At 42.5% G+C, this 14,591-nt stretch overlaps 1 protein-coding gene across 3 annotated transcripts in view; it reads right to left on the bottom strand.

Moving 5' to 3' along the window:
- The window catches only part of LOC133130850 (follistatin-related protein 5-like), a 183,402-nt gene that overhangs the window by 43,842 nt on the left and 124,969 nt on the right, over positions 1–14,591 (bottom strand). For all 3 annotated transcript variants that reach the window (XM_061245755.1, XM_061245757.1, XM_061245756.1), the window contains exons 7-8: positions 11,384–11,550; positions 3,213–3,333 (exon numbers count right to left, since the gene is read on the bottom strand). In XM_061245755.1, the coding sequence (XP_061101739.1) occupies positions 3,213–3,333; positions 11,384–11,550 (288 nt within the window). The remainder of the gene's footprint in view (positions 1–3,212; positions 3,334–11,383; positions 11,551–14,591) is intronic.

Genomic DNA, 14,591 nt, shown 5'->3' with positions numbered 1-14,591 from the left:
GAAAGAGAGGGATAGACAGATAGAGATAGAGAGAAGGAGAGCAGGAGAGAAATTGAGAGAGAGGGGAGAGACAGAGATGGAGAGAAGTAAGCGATATTGAGAGTGAGAGAAAGTTTCACATCATCCCCATTCTCCTTGGAGAGTGAGATGCATGACCCTGGCAGCAAAATTCATTTCTGAATAGCCTGAGAGACACTGAGTGACAATTGCCTGAGAGACACTGAGTGACAATAAAGACAAATTCCATTTATCTATTATTGTTAATCTTGTTGCTGTTTTAGTGGTTCACTGTTCACTCAATTGTTCATGTTTTGCTCTTACGTGCTGTTTTATTCTTGTATGTTTCATGTTTGCTTTGGCAATATGTACCTATGTATTTCCTGCCAATAAAGCACACTGAATTGAATTGAATTGAATTGAGCGAAAGAAAGAGAGATAGAGAGATAGAAGGAGAGACAGAGAAAGAGAGAGAGTATTTCCCTTAGGAGCAGCTGACAGGTGTCTTCTGCACGGTTCACCCTCCTGCACCACAAATCCATTATGCAGATGGTTTGTAAATGCCAGGCAGCGCCTCCACAGAAGAGTATCAGAGTCGCACCGAAAGCGATTCGGCGACTCTCTGTAGCTCACGGTTCGTCTGGCGGCGTCCCTACAGCGGCTGCCTCGGGAACGCCGGGATCGCGTCTTCAAAGCGCACGGCGCGCGCGCTCTGCTTTGTTTATTTTCCGAATGTCTGCGAGACATTTCCGTTTGTTTGCCGCGTTTGTTTTCCGAGACGCCGCGCAGCCTTGCTAGCGCCGCAACCGTCCGTGTGGGGTGTGTAAACAGCCGGGAAAACGCAGCCCCGAATGTTCCAACCTCTGCCACTGAGCCTCAGGTTAAGCGTCGGATTCCATCGAATGCACGTAGCCCGTTTAAGGGCATACCCAGCTAACACGTTTAGGTGTCGTTTTCTGAAGGTTAGGTTTGGCTCCCCGAACGTAATATATTTGTGCCAATGAAAATCAGCTTCCATCAAGCAGTGATTCAATGGTGAGACCACTTATAAAATATCTGGCTTTCCAAGCTATGATCGGGTCACACGTTTTTAAGCATACTTCATTCCATTCCCCAGAGCACAGCAAGATATGAAACCGTGATAGTGATTTTCGGTACTGTACTTCAAGATGACTTTCCACCATCCTGGCAATGACCATTCATGGTCATTTGCGTTTGTTAATAATGCAATGTTTTCACTTAGTGCGGCACAAGGCTTTATACTGTATAATGGATTCCATTGCTAGTTTTAACAACGGTCCTGAGAAAAATCCTGAGAAAGGATTTCCATAATACAATTCAATTCTTGGACGATTAAAAAGAATGTTGCAGTGAAAATATTTTCCTAAATATATACTTACTTTAAGACTTTTTTAAACTTCATTTTAATTGAGTATGTTAAGAGTAATACTGTACTGAGCTCAGGAAAGCCAAACTGTAATGTCTGTGTTTGAGGATGCAGAGTCTCAGGAGCTCGATGTACTTCCAGTGAGCTAAGGGTCAAAAATGACCCAGCACTATGTTTAACAGCAGAGAAATTGTATTTTTTCCATTTTTGTGATGAGGTGGGTTTTTCTTCAAGCAACATAGATTTGAAAAATAGAAATTAAATGAAGCTGCTTTATTTTAGGGGTTTGGTGAAGGCGGGTCATTTTTGGACAAAGTGAGTATACAGAATGTTAAGGACAGGCCTATGAATGCACCAATGCAAGAGATGTTGTTGGGAGATACAAAATTTTATACAGGCAAGAACAGACGCCAAAACACCGCATACTGTAGATAATTTGCGGACACACGGTTTGCTTTTCTTTCCACCCACTGTTTTTTAAAACTAGTTCTGATCTTCCTGGAGCGGAATCTACAGGCTGACAGAGACAAAGCACTTAGCAGCGAGTTTGAAGAGCGGTTGAGGAAAACTTTCAGGAGTCTGGGGAGGTGACCACACTCTGCGTGCACTCGTTCGGCTGTAGCAGTTATCACTCCAAGCAGATGTCTGCGGAACAACTCTGAAGATCAGAGAAGCTTTTAGACAGCTGCGGTCCACATATGGCAGAGCCGCCAATTTCTTGCCTTTTTAAGGGACTCGTACAGGGTGCGTCTGTTTGTACATAAGATTCACATTTATGTTGAATTATGTTTTCTTTTCTCCTTTACCAAGTGATAGAGCACATGGGCTATAGAATATCCTAAAATCGAGAAAAAAAAAACCTTCTCTATGTCCTCGATAAACCTTGAAACTTCTCAAATCAACTTACAGTATGGGGAGAATTTTTGATGATTTTTCTGGCCCGGAAAAGTTGATGGAACTTCATACTCTGCCACCTGCATACCTCCAGGTTCTGTCTGGGTGATAACCTAGTCATCGGCCTTGCTTGAGTTCACTTCCCCTACTGCAGGTGGTCAAAGTGGAAGTGTAAATATCTGGCGAGAGCCAAAGAGATGCTGCCCTCTAATCTCGAATTTTCCATTTGTCAAGGGTGGATCAAAGCATTTGGCCAAATTTGAAATTTTGCAGTGAGTGAGTACTTCACATAGTCCTTGGTACCGGTTTACATGTTGTCAGTCCATCATATGCTGGTGTTAACAGAACCTCGAAAATGTAGAAACTAATGTTGCATATTTCCATACTGATGAATTGTACTATTACAGGTATATTATGTATTTATTTATTTATTATTGCTGCTAACCTCCAAGACAATGATGATATGTGCTTCAACTGTACTGTAGTTGCAAAATACTCAATGCACTTTTTAGCATTAAAAATGATTATGGTATCATATTTGAATCAAATTTCCCAAAAAGGAGCAATTCATTAATGCATCAGCATAAACACTGCATAACAAATAGTCAGACCTGGGTCAAATACGTCATTGTTTTGGATTCAAATATTTTTATTTGCTTTACCGAGCTTGTCTGGTGTATTGGAACCTACTCTCAGTAAGTGTAGGCCTCACCATCTGCTCCTCTTGTTTGGCTCACTTGAGCCAAGCAAGATCAATCGAGCACAGAGAAGTACTAGAATCCAAAACAATTACGTATTTGACCCATGTCTGTCTCAGTATATAAGGCAGTAAAACGAAGCCTCTCACACACTATCCGCACAGCGGGGGAGTGTGAGCTCATGGCACGCAGGGTGTGTGCCCCAGTGTAAGGTGTGTTAAAAGGGCTCGCCGTACCGTTGACCTGAAGCAGGTGAGTCTGGGAGAGGTGCTCGTACCCTGCAGCGTGACAGCTGTAGTTACCCGTGTGGGTCGTAGTCACTTTTGTTATGTAGAGCGACCCGTCGTCTCCGAAATCCTGTGGGAGAGAGGGGGGGGGGGTGCGACAGGGCTCAAAAGAAGGTTACGCCTCCCTGCTCCTGCAAACAGCACAGAGAAAATGCAAAGCGAATGCACAGCAAATAAATAAATAAGCACACAATAAACTCCACAGGCAAAACAACAAGGTAAAATATCCCAAGGAAGCTTCACAAACAAATGCCAAATTCATTAATTAAGGGAAATAAAATGCGAGGAAAGGCAGGCTGCTCGCACACAGCACGGATGAGGCGGCGGATCAATCAAACCGTGGGAGAGGTATGATTATTGCAGTGAGACAGAGAGGGAGAAGACAAATTGGAGCCTCTTAATGCCGACACAAGGGAAGTAAAACTCACTTCACTCACAGTGGGAAGACACCATTAGTCTTCACTGCAGCCCAACTCTTTCCCATTTCCTTTTTAGCTTTCGCTGGGGAACCTAATTCCCATTTAAAGGTAAAGACAGGCCTCGCCACAATGAGTTGCTTTTCTTAGATATACTGACCTCATTTCCTTCATCTTTCCCAATCTGGGGACAGAAATTTAACTTTGTAACTGGAACCATTCTCTTGTGTTGTTGCCATTGACAACAGCAATCGCAAGGCAACAGTAAAATAGAATAGGGAGCCAACATCACCTTGTTTGAAGTAAATGGAGACGAGCTCCACTAATCACAGAGAGTGTTGGTAACAGCCAATATAAGGATGCTGATTGTGATGGTGATGGTGGATACTTTCGGGTTATTCTTGTTGCAATCAGGGGACCAGGGATTGACATTTCCCCAGAAAATCGCAAAACTCCAGCTACCTGAGGTATAGCCGTTTATTAAGCCTCGGGTGCCAAACAGACAATTTCCTCACTGTACTCCAAAGTATGAATGTACTATTCCGGACAGTACTTTTAAATGCTACATTTTCTTCACATTGAACTAATTACTCTCCACAGACCAATTTTTCTTCTAAGCTGCACAGAAGAAGATTCCATCATCACTGAATTCCTATTCCTATTCATCCCTCCATGTTTTGGTACCCAGTGTGCGTGCTCTGGAGCCAAAAAAGCTCCACAGTCAAACATGGCCGCCTCCATGAACTGCCTTCATGCGCCATTGAGCCACTCTCATAGGAATCCATGGAACCGGTAAGTGGAAGCTGTCTCCAGTTCTTATATATCTCCATAGTTGTAATCCCTGTAGGAATTACTGGGAAGTTGCCAGAATGTGTCCACCTATCACCGTCACTGTTGTTTTGTTGCCTTTTTAATATCACACACCATGATTGGTGGAGCTCCTCTCTGTTGTCGTTATTTGAAGTGCACTCCACTTTTTTCTGACACACCATGAGTCAGTGATGATGGAATTTTCCGGAACCGCAAGCCACACAGCGCGCCACAGGAGCAATAGCGCAGTGGCGAGGATAAGGAAATTTCCCAGGAGAGATAGCGCAGTAGCGCGGAGAAGTCTGAGAAATCTGATAACAACGGCTGACCTGTTTCAGCGAGCAGCTGGAGAGGGCTAATGCTAGCGCTAACACATACTTAGTGCGACAGTGGCTCAGGCAGTAAGAGCTGTCGCCTGGCCCTGGGTGTGACGAAGTGTCCCTGAGCAAGACAAACCCCTAAAATACTATATTGCTTGGCAGCCAATCACTGTTGGTGTGTGTGAGTGTGTATAAGAATGAGTGAATGAGAAGCATCAATTGTACCCCGCTTTGGATAAAGGCGCTATATAAATGTTACCTGTACTGTAAATTTAATGTCCTCATATGAGGACACAGGGTCACACAGGGAGGTTATAAATCTTTAGAGTTTATAAATCTAGAGAGTTTCATTAGTATTTGCGTAGGCAACTGCTCAGACAATGTACAGCCACACAGGGGACACATTTAGCACAGATACAGACGCGTGCTGGAACGCCTGGCTTAAGTAGGTGCAGCACTGCGGTGGCATGGAACATGAAATGAGAGAACTGACAGGCTTCTGGAACAAGCAAAAATAAACCATGTAGCACAGCACATCTGTGTGAGCGAACATCCTTCAGCTGAAAAATAAATAAAGGGCTCATACAAACACAATGTTTTGTGAGCGTGACTTCTCGGTGAGAGCACATGAGTGAGATCCAACTACTTTCAGGCCAACTTCAAAGTGGAAAAAATAAAGCAAAAGTCTAATTGGCGAGTGAGATAGAGAGTCGCAATACCAGTGAATGGAGGAGAGCCATGAAGCTAATGAATTTCCATGTGTACTGTACTGTAATGCTTAACAGATATAGACTGTTTTCACACTCATTTAACATACTACACAGCTCTCACACAAGAGAAGTTCTTGGAGATGTTGAGCAACTAAAAACAAAACCCAATATACCCAACACTGAGATCTGCATTTTCTGCACTATTATAGTTGGTGGTGTGTGTGTGTCTGTGTGGGTGCGTGCAAGTGTGTGTGTGTATGTGTGTGCATACTGTATGTGTGTGTGCGTGTGTGTGTGTGCGTGTGTGTGTGCATACTGTATGTGTATGTGTGTGTGCGTGTGTGTGCATGTATATGCGCATACTGTATGTGTGTGTGTGTGTATATGCGCATACTGTATGTGTATGTGTGTGTGTATGTGTGTGTGTGTGTGTGTGCATACTGTATGTGTATGTGTGTGTGCGTGTGTGTGCATGTATATGCGCATACTGTATGTGTGTGTGTGTGTGTGTGTATGTGTGTGTGCATACTGTATGTGTGTGTGTATGTGTGTGCATACTGTATGTGTGTGTGCGTGTGTGTGTGTGCATGTATATGCGCATACTGTATGTGTGTGTGTGTGTGACTGCCTGCATGAGGGTGCATCACATTATTTTGTATTTAGCCATTTTCCTAGCGCACAACAGAACTCAGAGTTATGGTGCAGGTGAAAAATAACTCTGACTCAGACTGTGCGCTCCTCGGGCCAGCACCACACCCTCAGAGCCAGGCCACTTAAGATTCCCAGGGGCACAGTCTGGACAGGGAGGGAGTGTTTACAGGAAACAGGCCGCGCGAGATGTGTGTGTCCCCACACACTCTCCTCGGCCCAATTCATCACCCGTACAATCTCCTAAAGTGCATTAATGCGGGTGCCCTGTAAAAAATATATTTAAAAATTAAATGCTCACTCAGCTTATCAGGACTATTTTATTTTGTAATGTCTGTAGTTTTGAAGTTTGAAATAAAAGTTCCCCCGGAACAAGATAATAAATATTAGAAAATGGACCGAAGGTGAGATGGATTTTATGAAGCAGACTTGTGACTTCTTGGTAATGGGAACTAAAAGAATGTTCCGGAGTTCATTATTTTTTCAGAGAAGAACCCAAGGAGCTCTTTAATATGCACAGGTTTCACGGTACTGTATAGTACCTACTGACTTTCATGTGACAGTCTACTATGCATAGAGAATACAGAGCTTTGCATTCAGAATACAGTTCTAATTTAAATTTTTTACTGTGTCTCATTAGCTTCATGGCCCTCGAAACAGATGAGGAGAAATTTAATAGCATACCTTTGGAGGGATCTGTAAGAAAAGACAGATGTACATGTTTAAGAGGACTGGAGCTGGAATGTTGAAATGAAGAACATCATAGCATCCGATACAGAAATAAACAGCACCATGCACCCCTGACAGGCAATAAATACTGCAGCTGAAAATATAAAAGGACGTAAATAGATATGGATCCTGTATTCCGTAATATTCACAGTAAAAAAAAAAAACCTATAGCATATAAAGCTCAATGGCCGAGTTGGTTGCGCAACCACTGAAACTGATACAGGAAAAATATGAGATACTGTCGTTTCAGCTGAACAGAGTTCCCTGCTTCCACTCGCTTATATCTAATGTAAAGAAATTACAAAATAATAAAGGAACAAAACCACAAAATCGATCAATAACCCTCTGAAAAGGGCTTCATAAGGGAATCAATAATCGCTGCTGCTTGGAAGATCGCTCAATCAATCGGCCTGAACATCGGGGGCTGGATAGCCTGGATTCACACGTCCTCGTCAGAAGCAACCGCAGCCAAGGGGTCTCGCAGAGGCTGCTGACGCGATTTCCGCCGTTTTGGGCGACTCAGCGTAGCGTCGGATTCGCAGTCACAGTTTTTGCCGCGCCGCGTGACGGCTCAAATGACCGAGCGAGCAGAACTGAGCGAGAGACATCTCCGTCAGACGACCGGCGCTTACGCTGCGTTCTGATCCCGCTCCTCTGCGTTTAATCGTCGTGTGTAAAGCCGGAGAATGGAGATGCGGTAACCCCTCCGATCCAGCCTGGCCCTGTAAGCTGCTTAGCAAAAGGTGGCCAATTCCCACAAGCCTCAGTTTTGCCTGGATCCCACAGGGCCTGGTTTCAAATTCGATTCATTCCACTCAAATGTTCACACGAAAGGGAAGAAAAACAGCTAAAATTATCAAAAAATGTTTCAAAATGATTGAGTCCTGTGTGAAAATCACAAGTCAGTTAACATGCTGTGTTCTTCAGTTTGGTTTATATTTCAGGATGTTCTTATGTTTTAAGAATGAGGGTTAATGTGGATTTGAATGTAGAAGAACCTACTTCTACCTCTTTTAGGACAGAACACGCTTGCTTGCATCCGTGAGTTTATAGACGCACAGCACCATTTCGAACACCAGGTGCCACTTGGCTTAATGCATCAGTTGTTTTTCTAATTAAGAAGCATGTCTGGTGGTGATCCCAAACCCATCCCACACAACACTGGGAGAGGCAGCCATTAATCTACAGACATCGTTAACACTCAACGGCAATTAAACATCACACAAAATCCAATTCTCTCTAAACAGAGGTCCGATATTCATGAAGCCTGACGCTCTTTCCAGGGTACGCCTGAAGCCATGCAGTATACCTAGAAATACACTCAGTGAGCACTTTATTAGGTATTTATTTGACCTGTTTTTTAGACTTATTGGTCTTCTGCTGCTGTAGCCTATCCACTTAAGAGGTTTGACGTGTTGTGTATTCAGAGACGCTCATCTGCATTCCACTATTGTAATGTGTGGTTATTTGCATTACTGTCACCTTCCTATCAGCTTCGATCAGTCTGGCCCTTCTCCTCTGAAATTTCTCATTAACAAGTTTTTGCCTGCAGAACTGCTGCTAACTGATGTTTATTTGCACCATTCTCTGTAAACCCTAGAGACTGTTGTACGTGAAAATTTCAGATGATCAGCAGTTTCTGACATACTCAAACCACCCTGGCTGGCACCAACAATCATTCCTTAGTCAAAGTCACTTAGATGACATCTCTTCTCCATTCTCACATTTGGACTAAAAAACAACTGAACCTCTTCACCATGTCTGCATGTTTTTATGCATTTAGTTGCTGACACGTGATTGGCTGATGCAATATTTGCATTAACAGGCTGGTGGACAGGTCTACCTAATACAGTGCTCAGTGAGTGTACATGCACTATGCAATGTGTACCTAAATTGCACTATTACATATACCTACTATTAAATATTCTTCTCTGCTGTTATAGGATGTAATTTGATTTGTGATGTAACTGCCATGCACTTCTGCCTTGTTGAGATATTGCCCTACTGTTATGTACAAAGTATTTTTGAAACAGATGAAAACTCTTTGGCTAAATCTGGATTTCTTTTGTGGATATAATTCAGGTTAGTGCCCTTGTTAGATTAATATTGTATTCTTATATTTATAGGAAATTACATTGGAAAAACATTTCATATCTAACCCACTGAGGGCACTGTTATTTATATCGAGGCGTATTTTGCACTATTTTGCGAGCCTGAAATAAAATGGTGTGCACTGTGCCAAACACGTTCACCGTAAAAGAGGCTACAGGGCCGTTAACTGTTAACACTGCCTAATGCTTTGTGTGGAAAACAAACAAGCAAATAAAACACGGTAATGCAAGGCAAAATAAACACAGTAATGAGGCTATGGCCACAGGATTAACCGCTTGTTGTAAAGAAACTCTTATCATAGCTGAAGTATCAACTATTCTATTAAGATAAACTGTCCATAAATTGAAACAATATACTGTATATACTGTGTGAGTATACTATATATATATATAGACACTCGCTGAGCACTTTATTAGGAACATTTTTACTTTATTACGCCTACTTATTCATGCGATTATCTAGACAGCCAGGCAGAAGTGCAATGCATACAATCATGTAGATACGGGACAGGAGCTTCAGTTAATGTTCACATCAACCATCAGAATGGGGAAAAAATGTGATCGAAGTGACCATGGAATGATGGTTGGTTATTTGAGTATCTCAGAAACTGCTGATCTCCTGGGATTTTTTCTTACAGGACACTAGTCTCTAGAGTTTGCAAAGAATGGTGCAAAAAAAAAAAAAAAATGAGCAGACAGAAACGCCCTGTTAATGAGAGATGTCAGAGGAGAATTGCCAGACTGGTCAAAGCTGACAGGAAGGTGACAGTAACGCAAATAACCACACATTACAACAGTGGTATGCAGAACAGCATCTCTGAACACGCAACGCATCATAACTCTAAATGGATAGGCTACAGCAGTAGAAGTCCAAAACATAAGTCTAATAAATATCTAATAATGTGCTCACTGAGTGTATATATATATCACCAATGAGCCAAAACAGGACCCAATATTCTGTTGGTCCTCCATGTGCCGCCAAAACTGCTTTGAACCACTGAGGCATGGACTCTACCAGACCTCTGTTGGTGCCCTGTGGGGTCTGGCACCGAGACCTTAGCAGAAGATCCGTTAAGTCCTGTACTTTGTGAGGTGGACCCACAGTGGATCGGACTTGTTCCAGTACATTCCGCAGACGCTCGATCGGACTAAGATCTGCATACACACGTCAACTACGAGAACCAACGGTTCACTTACCAAGGTCTACTCTTCAAGGGTTCTTCAAGGGTTCTGAATTTCTGTATGTTTACACTAGGACTCGGAACTGTACTGTCCTCTCAGGTCCACTTTCGCACGTGTTCTTGTGTTTGATTTGCACTTTGTTGTACGTCGCTCTGGATAAGAGCGTCTGCTAAATGCCAATTAATGTAATGTAATGTCTAACATATCCCAGACCTTGACGTTCGCCATTGTTACGAGATAATCAATGTTACACACTTCATCCGTGAGCGCTCATAATGTTTTGCCTCATCCGTGAATATGTAGGCTATATCGAAATCAACAGAAGTACAGTAACTCAGAACAGCGGTGCCGCAGTGGCTGCTGGGAATGTGTTTTAGCATGCAGTTTTCCTCAGACTAAAGCAAGGATAAACTCTTTGTGAAGCTCCTCTTTGAAGAGCAAGACACAGGCTCATCCCTTATCACTCGGTAGGATTAGAGTCTGTGCTCCCCAGGACAGACTTGCCAAACCTCTGGCCCTCTCTGTCTGACACATTGTTGCACCTAACGTCCCTACATTTTACTAACAAGCTCATTGTCAATCTGTACGTTAATCAAAAGTTAAATCTTCTGTGAATTTTCTCTCCCGGTTTACATCGTCCTTTAAATAAAATCAAAGAGAAGGTCGATGGCAGGCGGAGCACGGAGAATCTGATATCAGCTACAGCATCTCAGACTGAGAAGCCAAGAAAAAAAGATGAACAAAAAAAATCAAAGGTACATTCCCAACATTGCATAATAATAAAGCATTATTAACGTATATCAATTCTATTCTTTTTGACTTTTGCTGTAGGTATGATCAGATATGTTTTTATAAATTAGTTATGAACACTCATCAAACATTATGTTTTATTCATGAACATATTATGTTGTATCAGCTCCTGCAAGGCCTGCTACATTATTACTACAAGCCTGTTCATAATTACCATAGTATCTTGTGCTTTTTTGATTATTACATTTTAGGTTGCATTTTACTTGCACTATGTTGCATAGGGCAGTCATAAGCATTGTATAACACCTATTATAATCAGTCATAACAGCATAATACAGTGCATGACCAATGCCATACAACCGTCATACCCCAGCCTCCAGCCTCCAGCCCCCAGCCCCCAGCCCCCAGCCCCCAGCCCTCAGGCCCCAGCCCTCAGGCCCTTACGTTGATGTCCTCCAGGTCCAGGGTGTTGAGCGCCTGGTTGTTCCTCTTCCAGACGATGGGGGGTCTGTGAGCCCCCGTGATGGCGCAGGTGAGCACGAGGCTCTGGCCCACCGAGGCTGTGGTCACGCTCAGCTTCAGCTCGTCGGGCAGGCTGAGCCGCACCACCTCTGCAAACACAGGTTCACATCACAGCCCTCACTGGCCCAGCCCAGACGCTCTGACACACCACAGTTCACATGTGGAACATAGAAAAGATCTGTGCTGCAAAAGCTGCGTTTAACTTCAAATAGATTAGCAACAATTTGGCAAATGTTTAGCTAAAACAAATGTAGGTAGATGCAAGTAGCACAGACATCCAGAAATGGACACTCACACAGGCACATCTTAGTCCCCAGCATGATATAAAAACAAGTGGACGAACACACAGACACACACACACACATCTTAGTCCCCAGCATGATATAAAAACAAGTGGACGAACACACGGACACACACACATCGTAGTCCCCAGCATGATATAAAAACAAGTGGATGAACACACAGACACACACACACACATCTTAGTCCCCAGCATGATATAAAAACAAGTGGACGTGCGCACACACACTCACACACACAGAAACACACACATGCACATGCACACATAGACACCCACTTGCACACACGTGGACACACACACGACCAACTAAGCATCTTTTTAAAGGCTATTAAAAAAAAAAAGAAAAAGAATAAATATTATTAAGTCCTTGGAGGCCTTGTCAGGCTGTTCATTAAAAAGACCTGCGCCGTGGTTCGCGTCTCTCCTCCGTTTGATTGCAATACAGAACCTGTGCATTTAATTCTCCCCGGGATAATGAGGATCGGTCTACGCTTTGAGCAAAAGTGAATTCTAACTCAATTTGTTCCACTTCTGGAGGCATGAAATGCCAAACTTAATGAAAGGCAGGCGGCGAGCAATGCTTCGCACCCGGTGTCCGAGGAGGCCGATCGGCAGGCCTGCGTGAAGCCATCAGACGCGCTAACAACACTCCCCAAACACGGCAGCGCCGTCCTCTCCTGCCTCTCGCCGGCCCTGTCCCGCCACAACGCCACAAGTAAATGAACAAATGAATAAATAATCAGGAAAATAAATAACGTACAGAAATAACGACCGGACATAAAAGAAGCCCGTTTTACACATTCCGCTTTATGGATTGTTTCAATCTTCCCCCTTCCACTTTCTTCTCCACAGCCTGACAGATAAATCTAAGTATATGTTTGGAGGGCTGAGGACATTCAGAGACAATGTGGGAACAATAAAAAAGGCTTTTTTAATAAAAACAATAAAAAGCAGCGAAGCAAAACATTTCAGTCAAAGTTTCGGATGAAACCGGAAGGGGGGGTCAGTTAATCCCACTAGCGCTCCATGTTAAGTTTGATGGTTCTCTAAAGAAACCAAGAAATATATATTTTTTAAAAAGCTGTCTTAAAAAAAAGTGATCGCTGTCTCTAAACTACACCCTGCACACTTAGATAAATAATAAAAACATGACAATGAAAGTTCTTAAAGTTTTAACCATTTGCACACCGAAGTGTGATTCTCACTGCAGCACACTTTTCAAAGATGAAAACCACTAGCCTTTATACTTGAAAAATCCCTAATGGAACTGGAGAAGGGTGCTACTGCTATTGAATCAAATATATCAGTTCCACTTCACAGACTCCATACCAATTAGAATTCTACAGACAAATCAAAAAGACAGAAATCAGACATCTCTTTTTCTGGACCACACCAAAGATCAAACTATTTCTCGAGCAAGACTTAAAGGAAAACTTCACAGTGATTTGGAACTGTCGACGGTCGTTTCAGAAGTACATTGACAGATGAGCGTGGGCGTTTCTATTTTTCCGTTACAAACCCATTTTCTCCCTCTTTTCATTTCCCGTGGTCAATGAACTTGCCAACTTTTTTTAAAGAGAAAATAAAATGTAATTGATATTTACTTCAACTGCAAGTGAAAGACAAAGATAAATGGTGCTATGCTATATAATTTTAACCAGTGTACATGACCCAGTGTCTCAGAGTCAAGAGTGTTAGTTTCATGAATTCACTTGTCTGTGTGGAATAATGTTAGTAAAGTGCATTCTAGTCATTATAAAATAATTTATGTTGTTTTAGCGTCCGCAAGTGCCATGTTTGTTTGTGTAGCAAACTAGACTTTACACAAGACATCCGGTGTTCAATGCTGTGTCTACAGTTAGGAATGCATACACATTAGCATGTAGACAGTCACATACTGTATGTGCTATGTAATTATTAGTATTCCAACAACACAAAAATGCTCATCTCAAGGTAGGTAATGGACAACCTGTAGCATAGGGGTTAAGGTAAATGACTGGGACCCGCAAGATTGGTGGTTCAATACCCGGCGTAGCCATGATAAAATCAACACATTGGGGTGACATTAGCCCAGGTGGTAAGAGCAGCTGTCTGGTAGTCGGACGGTTGCTGGCTCGATTCCTGCCCTGGGTGTGTCAAAGTTTCCCTGAGCAAGGCACCTAACCTGTAAATGTGCCTTGCATTGCAGTTTGGATAAAGGCATAACGTTTTTACAAAACCCCAGGAATACATATGGCTGAATGCATCAATAATATTTAAGTTAGCTCTGTATGGATCATACATCTGGGTGACTATATAAATTACAACCATTTACCATTGACATTGCTCCTGGTTTGTCCCCTGCTTAGTCTAATCAAACGTAAGTTGCTTTGGATAAAAGCATCAGCTCAATAACATGTAATACCTCAAACACAATCAGTGCACTATTACCTCATCCACTGTCTTCTGTGTTAGCGACTATCACCAGCACTCACCATTCAGACATTATTGCTGTGTAAACATGGGGTACAATGAGCACCACAATGTTTGGAGAAGTTCTGTCTCCGGTATTTAACTTCATACAAGACTTAAAGTAATATCTTTAAATAATATCCCCGCTTAGAAATGGAAAATAAGTGCTGGTCAAATATAGAACAGAAATACAAGACAAAACTAATCCCAGTGGTTATTGTGTTTTAATATATCCTATCCAAAATATATTATTATTTTAATTTATGCATATTGACACAAAAAAGCAATTCTGTCAGGGCTTAATTAAGAACAGCACTAATATACAGCAAAGCTAATGTTTTATAAGAGAAAACTCATAATCCAGCTCAAGCTTACTGC

Source organism: Conger conger, chromosome 6 (assembly GCF_963514075.1).
Source record: "Conger conger chromosome 6, fConCon1.1, whole genome shotgun sequence".
In the NCBI taxonomy this organism is placed as follows: domain Eukaryota; kingdom Metazoa; phylum Chordata; class Actinopteri; order Anguilliformes; family Congridae; genus Conger; species Conger conger.
This window is presented reverse-complemented; position numbering and strand designations above follow the sequence as displayed.